The following is a 14,961-nucleotide window of genomic DNA, read 5'->3' as shown; positions in this document are numbered from 1 at the left end:
GAAGTCATCGACTCACCCCTGGACTTGACACGCAATTGGGTAACACAGAAACAAATTGGGTATCATTGAAAAATTTATTTATTTGTGCAGATTAACCTTAACCAGATGATGTATGCTTGTTTTAGCTAAAAAGAATTTCTCACAACATCATTTAAGGCTCTGGCTTGGTAAGATAACTAAAATGTTTTGCAAGACTGCCCTGAATTATTATATTTTTCTCTTCCATGTTTTTGCCATTATGTTTAAAGCGGTGTAACCGTGCAGGAAGAAAATTGACCTCAGTCTGGGACACAATGATTATCACTTTAAAGTATAAGCTTTTCTGTAAACAAGAACCGGTTGATGCTCCCCGAGAAGGTTCTGGACACAGGAAAGTATAAAAAAAATGAACAAAGGGCAAAAACTCCAAAATTAGGCAAGGCGGAGTTATGTTTTTTTTGCACTGCACTTCTATTCAATGAGATCTATCTATCTATAAAGTTTCCTGACGAAAACTCTTATAGTTTCAGAGTTATGTCCCGGGTAAAATTTAAAGTGTAAAAATGAACAAAGGGCAATAACTCCAAAATTAGACCAGGCTTTGTTTAGGTTCTTTAAGCATTGCAGTTCTATCCAATGATTTCTAGCTACGTACAAAGTTTCATGTTGATAATCTCTAATAGTTTTAAAGTTATGTCCCGGATATAAGTCAAAAAGTAAAAATAAACAAAGGGCAATAACTTCAAAATAAGGCAAGGCAGAGTAATGATTCTTAAGCACTGCACTTCTACTCAATGAGACCTATCTATCTACAAAGTTTCATGTTGATATCTCTTATAATTTTAGAGTAATGTCCTCGACAAAGTTCAAAGTGTCAAAATGAACAAAGGGCAATAACTCCAAAAGTAGGCAAGAGAGTGTTACAGTTCTTGTGCACTGCAAACCTACTTAATGAGATCTATCTACCTACAAAGGTTCATGTTGATACCTCTTATAGTTTTAGAGTTATGTCCTGGACAAAGTTCAAAGTGTGAAAATAAACAAAGGGGATTCAAAGGGGAATAATTACAAAATAAGGCAAGGCAGAGTTACGGTTCTTGTGCACTGCACACCTACTCAATGAAATCTATCTACCTACAAAGTTTCGTGTTGATATCTCTTTTAGTTTTAGAGTTATGTCCTGGACAAAGTTCAAAGTGTAAAAATAAACAAAGGGGAAAAATTAAAAAATTAGGCAAGGCAGAGTTACGGTTCTTGTGCACTGCACACCTACTCAATGAGATCTTTCTACCTACAAAGTTTAATGTTGATACCTCTTATAGTTTTAGAGTTATGTCCTGGACAAAGTTCAAACTGTAAAATAAACAAAGGGAGATAATTCAAAAATTAGGCAAGGCAGAGTTAGGGTTCTTGTGCACTGCACACCTACTCAATGAGATCTATCTACCTACAAAGTTTCATGTTGATACCTCATCTACTTTTAGAGTTATGTCCCGGACAAAGTTCAAAGTGCAGAATAAACAAAGGGGGATAATTCAAAAATTAGACAAGGCAAAGTTATGGTTCTTGTGCACTGCACACCTACCAAATGAGATCTATCTACCTACAAAGTTTCATGTTGATACCTCTTGTTGTTTCAAAGTTATGTCCCAGACAAGAAAAGCGGACGGACGGACATACTCACAAAATGGTACTTATGTGACTTTTCCTTTGATCTTTTTTTGCCATTTTTAGTCACACAAGGCTTAAAAAAAGACACACAAGTAAAAATGGAATAAATAGGATCAAAGAGAATTTACTGTTACCCATTGTTCTCCAAGTCACACAAGTACCTCTGGGTTCGTACGGACAGACAGATGGACGCCAGGGGATATAACATAATATGCACTTTCGGGCATATAAAAAAGTTATGATCAATGACAGCACTGAGTGAGGCAACAGAAACGGGTACGCCAACATGATTATAACAATAACTTTTTTTTTTCGTAAAAATAAACCGAGCTGAAAATGAAAGGCTTAAGTGTATATGCATTTTCCTAAAATCATCTCCCTTTGATGCTGCTACTAGCTTTTGTAAGTAATGGTTACATTTTAAATTATAGTTAAACCATAGCAAAAAATAAAATCCCTGACTACTTACCATGTGAAATTTACCATATGCATCAGTAAGGCCATCATACACAACTGCATCCTAGGAAAAAAGTTCATAAAAGTTAACTATTTATTACCATCATTGTCACAGGATCAATTTAAACAAAATGGTTTCTTATTTCATATTTATGAAGAATATGGCATAATTATTCAGGATAATCACTACTTTTTTAACAGTCAATTAATTGTAAAGCTTTTACTATATACATCTGTGTAAAAAGCTGTGACCCCCCCCCCCCAGCGGGCCAAAACACCATTTTTGGAGAAGGGGCCTCAGCCTTTTTCTTAGGGAAAATATGCATGATTTTGGCATACTTTGGGTAAAGGGGTCTCAAATTTAACACAAACTTTAACAAGTTCTTCAAAATAAAAAAGCAAAAAGCACTGGGAAATACTAATAAGGCAGAAAAAGACCTTAATTCAACACCATCATTTAATTTGGTTCTAAATTCTATGGGAAAGTTCAAAAGACTGGGGAATTTTGAGGAACAAACTGGGGAAAAATAAGAGGCTAGTTAGGTTGGGGAAGCAGCCTATATTCAGCCTCTACAAAGAAGGGTTTTTTGGCCCTGCCGAGCCGAGCCAACTTTCACACTAGGGGCAAAATTGGAATAATTTTGGTAAAGGATTTTCTATTTTTAGCCCAAGAGACCCTAAAAGGGGTCAATCAAAATAATATGAGCAAACTTGATAAAAGACTACCTAAGAATGCTACAAGCAAAGTTGAGTGATCATCCATCAATATCTATAAATAGGCGTTATTTCTATTTTTAGCTTTAGCAGCCCCTAAAAGGGGCCAATCAAATTAATATGAGCAAACTTAATATAAGACTACCCAAGGATACTATAGACAATGTTTGATGATCATCCAGCCTTTAGTTCTGTAGAAGAAGATGTTTAAAGGTTTTTTTTCTATTTTTAGCCCTAGAGACCCCTAAAAGGGGCCAATCACTTTAATATGAGCAAACTTCATAAGACTACCCAAGAATGCTACAGACAAAGTTTGGTGATCATCCATAAATTAGTTCTGTAGTAGTTGATTTATAAAGGTTTTTTTTATTATCTCTGTTGACCCCTAAAAGGGGCCAATTGAAACAAGAATGTCGAACGACACATATACCCCCCTTTCTAGCCATTGACTCACATAATTGGTAATTTTATCAAAGAAACTTGCCAAAAATGGGTACATGGAAGTGTTCAATTATGGAAAAATCAACGGAAACCATTTTGACATTTAAGGCCCATGTGACATTGACCTTTGACCTAATGACCCCTAAATCAATAGAGGTCATCTAATTCTTATGACCAATAACTAGGTGAAATATGAAGACTTTGTGATTAATACTTTTCAAGATAATCAGCGGAAACCCTTTTGACATTTAAGGCCCCTGTGACCTTGACCTTTGACCTAGTGACCACAAAATCAATAGGGTTCATCTACTAGTGATGACCAATCACAATGTGAAATATGAAGACTATGTGATGAATACTTTTCAAGATAATCAGCGGAAACCATTTTGACATTTAAAGCCCCTGTGACCTTGCCCTTTGACCTACTGACCCCAAAATCAATAGGGGTCATCTACTAGTTATGACTAATCACTATGTGAAATATGAAGACTTTGTGATACATACTTTTCAAGATAATCAGCGGAAACCATTTTGACATTTAAAGCCCCTGTGACCTTGACCTTTGACCTAGTGACCCCAAAATCAATAGGGGTCATCTATTAGTTATGACCAATCACTGTGTGAAATATGAAGACTTTTGTGATACATACTTTTCAAGATAATCAGCGGAAACCATTTTGACATTTAAGGTCCCTGTGACCTTGACCTTTGACCTAGTGACCCCAAAATCAATAGGGGTCACCTACTAGTGATGACCAATCACTGTGTGAAATATGAAGACTTTGTGATACATACTTTTTAAGATAATCAGTGGAAACCATTTTGACATTTAAGGTCCCTGTGACCTTGACCTTTGACCTAGTGACCCCAAAATCAATAAGGGTCATCTACTAGTTATGACCAATCACTATGTAAAATATGAAGACTTTGTGATAAATACTTTTCAAGATAATCAGCGGAAACCATGTGGTCTACCGACGGACAGACCGACAGACCGACGGACGGACCGACAGACCGACATTAGCAAAACAATATACCCCCTCTTCTTCGAAGGGGGGCATAATAACATGAGCAAATTCAAGCGTGACTGTCACAAGGATGCTACAGACCAAATTTGAAGTAAATCTGCCCAGCCGTTTCAGAGAAGAAGACAATTGTTGATGCATGACAAGGGACGACGGAGCATCCCCCTTTGATACTTATAGCTCACCCTGAACCTTCGGTTCTGGTGAGCTAAAAATCAGTGAACCAGAAATTTTTTGATGAGATGCACAACCAGACATTGTATTGATCATTCCTGTAAAGTTTTGATGAAATTGCCAAGTAGTTCCTGAGAAGTTCCTGAGGAATAGTCCAAACAAGTTTTGTGACAGACGGACGGACAAGGCACAACGGGGGAAGTGATCCCTATATGTCGCCACTTCTCTGTATAGGCAACAAATAAACCCATGAAAACCCATGACCCCCTTGGATGGAATTTTTTTAACCCCAAGGCTGTTATTTGAACAAACTTCTTAGTGGTCCATTACTCAATGTTTCATGCCCAACATCTTAGCTCTAGCCTTTATGGTTTTAAAGGATATTGTTTATATGTAAGTGAACCAATGACCCCTAGGGCAGGGAAGTGATCCCTATATGTCGCCACTTCACTGTATAGGCAACACATAAACCTATGACCCCCTTGGATGGAATTTTTTTAACCCCAAGGCTGTTATTGGAACAAACTTCGTAGTGGTCCATTACTCAATGTTTCATGCCCAACATCTTAGCTCTAGCCTTTATGGTTTGAAAGGATATTGTTTATATGTAAGTGAACCAATGACCCCTAGGGCAGGGCCAATTTAGACCCCAGGGCAATTACATGAACAAGTTTAGTAAAGGCCCACTAGTTGCATGTCAAATATCTATGCTTTAGCCTTTACAGCTTCAGAGAAGATTATTTTTGAAGATTTATCTTTTGGTTGCCATAGCTACCAAAGTTCTGCATGGAATAAATTTTTGAACAAAAGGAAAATGATCAAAGGATCTTTACTCCAAAGTTTTGATATTATTGACCTTATGGTTTAGAAAGAGAATTGACCTTATGTGTTAGGAAGAGATTTTGTTCAAAGAAGTGTGGACAGATGAACATAAAGAACTTAAAGATGAACATGCAACCAAAATGGAACAAGGGACCATCACTTATGTTATTTCTATTTCTTTAATAAAGGGCCATTGGGCTCTTACTCTATTGTTATATGGAATGAACTCTACTGTTCTATTATATTCTGTTTACAATTAGATGGCCACTATCCCTGGTCCGTAGTGCTGAGGAACACAGGATGGTGTGTGATGACAAAAGCTCAACTTGAGCATGATTTGCTCTAATGTGCTAACAAGAGGGCCATGATGGCCCTGAAATCGTTCACCTGTATATATAAGCTCTCCATGACAAGGAATAAGTAATATTGTAAACTATAAACAAAAGCAGTTCATATTTGTATCTGAAATAGTGCATGTGTAAAAACATTACTGGTTGCTTTTGCTAAGGGAAAACAACAGTTCCAAAAGATGTGTACATATAAAGAAAATCAATGACAACCCAGGGCAGGGCTAATTTTTACCCTAGAGCTTTTACTTGAACAAACTTGGTAGACACAACTAGAAGATGTTTCATGTTTAATATCTAAGTTCAAGCTCTTTGGGTTTTTTAAAAGAAGATTTTTTTTAACTTTACACTATATACATATAAGCAAAATTAATAACATCCAGGGGCGGGGCCAATTTTGACCCTTATGCTTTTATTTGAACAAACTTGGTAGACACTCACAAGAAGATATTTAATGCTAAATATCTAAGATCTAGCTCTTTGAGTTTTTTTTAAAGATGACTTTTTTGGTTTTTACTATATACAAGGGCTATTATTTGAACTAATTACTAGAAGATATTTCATACTTAAAATCTAATCTTTAGTTATTTTGTATTTTAAAGAAGATTTTTTTTACTATTTACATATAATGAAAAAAAATGATCCCCTAGGGCGGGACCAATTTTGACCCCAGGGCTTTAATTTGGACAAACTTGGTAGACACTTACTACAAGATGTTTCATGCTTAATATGTAAGCTCTAGCTTTTTGGATTTTTTATAGAAGATGTTTTAAGTTTTTACTAAATACATATAAGGAAAATGAATGAAACCCCAGGACAGGGCCAATTTTGACCCCAGGGCTTTTAATTCAACAAACTTAGCAGTCACCCATTAGAAAATGTTTCATGCTTAATATCTTTGGGATTTTTAAAAGAAGATTTTTTTAAGTTTTTACTATATATCCCAACGTCGGGTATTTTCGTGGGAGGGGTATTTTCGTGGTTTCACCGTTTTCCGGTATAAATAAGTTTTGAGCGCACACATGGTTCCGGTCACGTAATTTTTTGGAAGTTTGCATGTAATGTAAACACTGCCAAAGATTTTTTCCAAAATGGAAGTTAGAAAGGTAAGTAGAAATAATATTTATATAGATACAAAGATTTTTACCTGTTTTCCTAAATCCCAAAAGTTTGACAATTTTCTAATCTGTCTTTAAAATACACCAGAGTCCTAAAAAGTTCGGCTGCAATTTGACTATTCTCCAAACCACAGGTCACGTGACTTTCATTGATGAAAAGTGGTCTCACATAGTAATTTTTTTTGCCAAAAGACTGTTGGTACCTTGTGACAAAAACCCGGAAGTGGTAAGTAAATTAATTTACATAACTATTCTGAATGGTCACCTCTTCTACCCTCAAGACAGGAACAAGTGCCCATATCTCACTATCAGGAAGTGTGGGAGATGTGATAAATGTCATAGATGGGTACACTTGACATTTGCTCAGAAGTTAGAGTTTTGAGACTTGGAGACACTTTCCTATGCCACAATTGTAAAAATTAAAGTATGTGAGACCTCCAAATGTAAATAGTGAACTGTTCCTTTTCCCGCCCTTTTTGTTATTTACGTTTTCTGACATATTAATCGTGTTGGAAACAATGATAATTGCTTGAGAAAGGATTTAATGCTAAAAAATATGGGTTTTCTTTCTTACAAACTGTTTTATCAGTAATTACATGTGACCCACGAAAATACCCCTCGGAGAAAAATGCTAGCTCTGCTTGAGTACCGGAAGGTATGTACATTGTATTTTTATGTTAAAAGTAGGTCCTCTGTTAAAAGTTATTCTTTTGTGTATGTAAATGAATGGTTTATTTAAACTTTATTGCATTTTATTAATTTTGTGAAAAATATGCTTTACGTCAACGACATTGTCCTTATACCCACGAAAATACCCTACGCGGGGATACATATGAGGAATATCAAAGACCCCCCCAGGGCAAGGCCAATTTTGACCCCCAAAGATTTTATTTGAACATACTGTGTAGACACTGACTAAATGATGATTCATGCCAAATATCTAAGCGCTAGCTCTTGCGTTTTTTTAAAAGAAGATTTTTCAATTTTTTTTCGTTCGGTTGCTATTGCAACCAGAGTTCTCCATGGAATTTAAAAGGATATTTAGGCAAAATAATGACAAAAATATTAAAATGATAAAGTAAACTCCACTTATAACGAACTCATTGGGACATTCAAAATCTGTTCCTTATATCCGGAGTTCCTTGTAAGCATATAGCGAATTAGTTCCTTGTATCAGAAGTTTTTATAGCGAACAGTTTTACATATAACGAACTAATGGTTTACCATCATCCTCCATTTAGAAGAGCATTTGATTAAGAGAAATAAGTCTTGAGTTCGTCATTGTTGTCTCCCTTATATTGATTAAGGAATAATTGCAATGTTGTTTCTTTTTAATATAATTTTTATGTATAAATATATCTATAAGACAAGAGCCACCGCCGGGCGGGGGCAACGCTCGACTTTTTACTTTTTCTAAACGCAAACATAGAAAGGTTTGAACATATATATTGATGTTTCCTTTTTATAAATTTAGTTGGTCTGTTTTGTCACATTAGTTTTGTTTATATATTTTGTATAAATATAAATATGAATAGAAACATTAAGCATATTTCTAAAAATAGCAACAGTACGCAATTTCTAAAAATAGCAACAATGACGCAATTTCTAAAAATAGCAACAATGACGCAATTTCTAAAAATAGAAAAAATGACGCAATTTCTAAAAATAGAAAAAAATGACGCAATTTCTAAAAATAGAAACAATGACGCAATTTCTAAAAATAGAAAAAAAAATGACGCAATTTCTAAAAATAGCAACAATGACGCAATTTCTAAAAATAGAAAAAAATTGACGCAATTACTAAAAATAGCAACAATGACGCAATTTCTTAAAATAGAAAAAGATGACGCAATTTCTAAAAATAGAAAAAAATGACGCAATTACTAAAAATAGCAACAATGACGCAATTTCTAAAAATAGAAAAAATGACGCAATTTCTAAAAATAGAACAAAAATGACGCAAATTCTAAAAATAGCAACAATGACACAATTTCTAAAAATAGAAAAAATGACGCAATTTCTAAAAATAGGAAAAAATGACGCAAATTCTAAAAATAGCAACAATGACGCAATTTCTAAAAATAGAAAAACATGACGCAATTTCTAAAAATAGAAAAAATGACGCAATTTCTAAAAATAGAAAAACATGACGCAATTTCTAAAAATAGAAAAAAAATGAAGCAATTTCTAAAAATAGAAAAACATGACGCAATTTCTAAAAATAGAAAAAATGACGCAATTTCTAAAAATAGAAAAACATGACGCAATTTCTAAAAATAAAAAAAATGACGCAATTTCTATAAATAGAAAAACATGACGCAATTTCTAAAAATAGAAACAATGACACAATTTCTAAAAATAGAAACAATGACGCAATTTCTAAAAATAGAACAAAAATGACGAAATTTCTAAAAATAGAAAAAAATGACGCAATTTCTAAAAATAGCAACAATGACGCAATTTCTAAAAATAGAAAAAAAATGACGCAAATTCTAAAAATAGCAACAATGACGCAATTTCTAAAAATAGAAAAACATGACGCAATTATATACATGTATATATATATATATATATATATATACCTGCATATATGTATATATATACACACACACATTTATATATATATTTATATATAATACATATACTATACATACACACACACCGATAAATGCACAATCTGAGAAAATTCAGTAATATAACCTTCAAGGTCAAGGTCATTAAAGAGCCCAAGCAAATTTGGGTTTGATAAACAACAAGGTCTGGTCCTTAAGAATGTTCTGTTATAATATGAAGTTTATCCCTTCAAAAATAGCAAAGTTACAGTCAGTTACTGCCAAACAATGAAAATTTTCAATTATTTGACCTTCAAAGGCAATGTCATTAATGAGTGAAGGTCAAGGTCTTTCGGTATATTTTTAACAGTTATCTTTGAAGATTATTATGTTCAAGTTTGAAGACAATCCATTCAAAAATAAACAAAGTTACAGCCAATAATAGCCAAAAAAATGAAAATTTCAATAATTTGACCTTCAAAGTCAAGGTCATTGATGAGTGAATGTCAAGGTCTGACTGGTTATTTTTAAGGGATATCCTTGAAGATTATTATGTTCAAGTTTGAAGACAATCCATTCAAAAATAACAAAGTAACAGCCAATAACAGCATGAACAAACAAAAATTGGACTTTTAACCTTGAAGGTCAAGGTCATTTATGGATGAAGGTCAAGGTTAGTGTGGTCTACTGAAAGGTCTTGTCCCAAGGGTTGTTGTGGCCAAGTATGAAGACAATACACCAAGAAATAAAAAAGTTATGATCCAGGTACAAGTTTTCGGACGGCAACGGCAACGGCAACGGAGACGGCAACGGCAACGCCGACCTGACTATAACAATACCTCTACTTTTTTTTTCAAAAAAAAAAAAGTCGAGCTAATAATTATATGATATGTACCATATTTGCAATATTGTTATTTATTAATGATACAGTATCATGCACAAAAAAAATCACTTTGCTTTGAAGAAGTCGCTAATTTTAGTTTGGGAATGTTTACAACTCTTCAGGTTAAATTCAATATCCAATAAACTTTTAAAAACTGTTTTTTCAACATGTGCATTAGACTCGAAGTATGACCTAATCTACTGCAAACAATCAATAGCTTCATTTTTTGACACAACCGGCAGATAATCTAAATAGATCTCGTCTTCGGAAAATTGACTGTCATCGTCATTATTTGTTCCTAATATATCCGCTACATTCGGCCAAGTTGTAATCTGTTCCGATGGAAACGAAAGTAGAAAATGCGTAATCTGTTTACGAGTTCGTTATAAAAGTGTAATTTTCTGTACTTTTTATGGCATTGGGACTAAAAAATGAGTTCCTTATAAGCGATAATTCCTTATAACCGTGTTCGCTGTAACCGTAATTTTTTACATTAAATTAAGAAGGGCAAAATTCGGGCCAAAAAATGTTGTTCCTTATAACCGGAAGTTCGCTATAACCGTGTTCGCTATATGTGAAGTTTACTGTATTATGTACTCGTATCACACTAAAATGACATTTCCTGAAGTTTCAGCATGAATTTCTGTTTAAATTCTATATATTTTGGGTTATAGGCGTAAACATATCTATATAGGTTGAACAAAATTAAGACCCGAATATAATCACCAAGTAGTTTTAAAACAAGTCACGTGACTTGAACAAACCCTTGAAGTTACAATACTAGATATTGTGGATATTGTATGATTGAAACAAGTCTGTCATTCATTTGACATGTACTTTAACGTTTCCCGTGTTCAATTTGACAACTTATTGTGAAATCCTAGTGCTCTAACCTGACCCACGCGGGTCAAGTTAGAAAACCACCATTTTATTTTTTATAGCGAGAAAGGTTTTGTTAATTTGGCTGTCTAATATATTCATTTTGAGGGCATTTACAGAATAATGAATGAAAAAATCAAAACTAAGAAATGAAAATTGTGTCTTCCTTTAATTCTTTATACAAGTTGACCACCAGAGGAACATTCCTGTAAAGTTTGGATGAAATTGGCTTAGTGGTTTATGAGAAGATGTCGTTTAAAGTAAAAGTTTACAGAGGGACGACGGACGGATGCTGGACGAAAAGTATCACAAAAGCTCACCATGTCACTTTGTGACAGGTGAGCTAAAACTGGAAACTATGTAAGTTCAATGAGCTCTTACTCACAAGAAGCTCAACCTTTCCATAAGGAGTCTGACCTCTCTTCAAGTAATAAGGTGCATTTGACATACTCTCCATGCCTCCAGCAACCATCACTTCCTGAAATAAAAAAAGTAAATTAAAGGGGAGTAAAGTGAATAGTGAACTTTAGTTTAGGTAAGGTAAGGTTAAGTAAAGTAAGTAAGTTTCATTTTCAAGGATACACATTTGGTTTCCTAGTTTTCCTTGACCTTGAGGTGACACATGGGCAACAATGCACATCCCGTTGTTGAAGTGAACATTTGAGCCAAGTTTGAAGACAAGAGCGTTCGGTGATCACATGTGTCGCCTCATGATGGCCAATTTCATGTTGGGACAAGTTTTGTGACAGACGGACAGACAGATGGAAAGTGCACAACTAGACTTGGTACTGATCATTCCTGTAAAGTTTGGATAAAATTGCACCAGTAGTTTATGAGGAGTAGTCCAGACAAGCTTTTGTGTATCTGGCAACACATAGAAAAAAACACCTTTTTATCAAAGGGCCATAACTCGGCCAAAAATCATTCAACCGGAAAACCTGTGCAATATGCCCAAGGACTTGAGCTACAGATCAATCCTGTAAAGTTTCACTGAAATTGCATTAGTTGTATAAAAGAAGTAGTCCGGAAAAACTTTAAAAATAAAAATTATTAAAGGGCCATAACTCTGACAAAAATCATTGAACCGGAAAATGCTGACAATATGCACAACTAGACTTGGTACTGATCATTCCTGTAAAGTTTGGATGAAATTGAACCAGTAGTTTATGAGGAGTAGTCCGGACAAGCTTTTGTGCATCTGGCAACACACAGAGAAAAAAACACCTTTTTATCAAAGGGCCATAACTCGACCAAAAATCATTCAACCGGAAAACCCGTGCAATATGCACAAGGAATTGAGCTACAGATCAATCCTGTAAAGTTTCATTGAAATTGCATTAGTGGTTTGAGAGAAGTAGTCCGGACAAACTTTATAAATAACTAGAAATGTGTCATCATGCCACGGATGCCCCCGCATGCAGCCAAAATTTCAGATGTTATAATATTTAGTTCCAAATTTGTTTGCACAAATTATTTTTTTCATTTTAAGTTCAAAGCCCTTAAAACTTTTCAATGTTAACACAAACCATTTTCATACTATGTTCAAGGCACTGAAATTATTCAGTATAGCATATTGCATATTTGTAGCCAAAATAATGGCTACATACATTTCCACAAAAGTATGAGTGCTGAAACTGAAAGTTCAAAATTCTTCCAACATTCAGGAAAGATAAGTTTGTCCAAAATCATTGAACCACAACCAAATTCAAACTTAAACTGCTTATTCCTAAGATGTATCTATATTATTTTCAAAGTGAAAGGGACATTACTCTGCCAAAAATCATTGAACCATGACCAAATTCAAACTTGGCCTGGGCATTTCAAAAACATATCTATATATCAAATTTGAATTGAATGTGTTGTACCGTTGGGGAGATAATAAACGGAAACTGAAAATTTCATATTATTTTCAAAGTGAAAGGGGCATAACTCTGCAAAAAAATTTTGAACCATGACCAAATTTGAACTTGACCTTCGCATTCCTTTGACGTATCCATATGTCAAGTTTGAGATGAATGTGTTGTACTGTTGGGGAGATAATGAATGGAAATTGAAAATTTCATATAGTTTTCAAAGTAAAAGGGGCATAACTCTGACAAAAATCATCGAACCATGACCAAATTCAAACTTGACCTATATTTTCTCATGACATATCCATATGTCAAGTTTGAGTCAAATCTATTGTACCGTTGGGGAGATAATGAATGGAAACTGAAAATTTCATATTATTTTCAAAGTAAAAGGGGCGTAACTCTGCTAAAAATCATCAAACCATTACCAAATTCAAACTTGACCTGTATTTTCTCATGACATATCCATATGTCAAGTTTGAGATGAATGTGTTGTATCGTTGGGGAGATAATGAACGGAAACTGAAAATTTCACATTATATTCAATGTAAAAGGGGCATAACTCTGCCAAAAATCATCGAACCATGACCAAATTCAAACTTGACCTGTATTTTCTCATGACATATCCATATGCCAAATTTGAGTTGAATGTGTGCAACCGTTCTTAAGATAATGAACGGAAACTGATGTTGACGGAATGACAGAATGACGGAAGGACAGAATGACGGAACAGGGTAACACTATATGCCTCGGCCATTACATGGCGGGGGCATAAAAATTATTAAAGGGCCATAACTCTGACAAAAATCATTGAACCGGAAAATGCTGACAATATGCACAACAAGACTTGGTACTGATCATTCCTGTAAAGTTTGGATGAAATTGCACCAGTAGTTTATGAGGAGTAGTCCGGACAAGTTTTGTTACGGACGGACAGACAGACAGACGACGGAGAAGTGATCCCTATATGTCGCCACTACTCCGTAGAGGCGACACAAAAATCCTTCAATTGGTATAGGATCTATAGAGCGGACAGGAAAATTGAGCCGTACTGACCGACCGACCGACTGACTGACGTGACAAAGCGAATCCATTATAGCCCTCCCCTCACATTTTGTGGTGGGGGTATTACAAGCAATTATCATAGTATTGCAAGCAATCCATAAGTCCCCTACTGGTTAGAACCTCAGCAACATTCTGATGGGCCAGTGGCCATTCAATTATACCATTGAACGAATGAATGAATGACATGAATGAAATCTTTTGAGTTCTAAGTTTGTCTATATCATAGTTATGTGTTAGTTTCCCTGCCAAACAAGGAAATTATGTTTATACAAAAAATAATAAAAAGGTCCAATTTTCTCAGGATGAATAAGTATAACAAATGTTTCAGCTTTTCTCTATTTTAAGTAAATTTTTTTGGGAAAAATCTTTAAAAGTGATATCAGGAAACAGTTTTTATGAACAGACACACAGACAGACGGAAGGAGACTCTAAAGCTATTTTTTTTTACCTAAATATAACAGAGGAGATAACTCTTGAAATAAAGATGCTAGATTTATGAACAGTCATACATTATGATACCATTTAAAGTATGCACAAAGAAGAAAAGTAAAAAAATAACAATTTTCAAATATACCATTAATATGTATTGTAACAAAGATAAAAATTAAAAAAAATAAATATAATGTAGGTGTTGATAAAGAATGTTTATTTTGAATTTGAAGAAAATCCATATAAGTTAAAGAATGAATAAGAACAATTCAAAGTTTACTTTTTAAGGAGGAGATAATTCTGGAAATATGGATTCTAGATTAATAAACCTTCAAATATTATTTTGATGTGAGAGTTTGAAGTAAATCCTATAACCTTTTACCCCATGAGCATATTGCGAAAAATGGCCATTTTCATTGAAAAGCCTCCTGTAACAAGTTCAAACTGCTATGAAACTATGAAAAATGCTTCAATACTTATGAAACTTGGCACAAATGTTGACTAGACCATAGCTTCTGTAACAGCATGCTCAGTCGTAAATTTCCTGTTACTATGG

The 14,961-nt window shown here is 34.3% G+C and overlaps 1 protein-coding gene across 1 annotated transcript in view; it reads right to left on the bottom strand.

Moving 5' to 3' along the window:
* LOC132756593 (acetyl-CoA acetyltransferase, mitochondrial-like) overlaps positions 1-14,961 on the bottom strand; it is a 119,040-nt gene that overhangs the window by 39,643 nt on the left and 64,436 nt on the right. Inside the window, exons 6-7 of the mRNA XM_060747696.1 lie at positions 11,447-11,539; positions 2,120-2,170 (exon numbers count right to left, since the gene is read on the bottom strand). Coding sequence (XP_060603679.1) covers positions 2,120-2,170; positions 11,447-11,539 — 144 coding nt within the window. The remainder of the gene's footprint in view (positions 1-2,119; positions 2,171-11,446; positions 11,540-14,961) is intronic.

This window comes from Ruditapes philippinarum, unplaced genomic scaffold (genome assembly GCF_026571515.1).
Source record: "Ruditapes philippinarum isolate M1 unplaced genomic scaffold, ASM2657151v2 ctg1324_1_1_1_1, whole genome shotgun sequence".
NCBI classification, from domain to species: domain Eukaryota; kingdom Metazoa; phylum Mollusca; class Bivalvia; order Venerida; family Veneridae; genus Ruditapes; species Ruditapes philippinarum.
The sequence above is the reverse complement of the archived record's forward strand: the minus strand, read 5'-3'. Positions and strand labels throughout refer to the sequence as shown.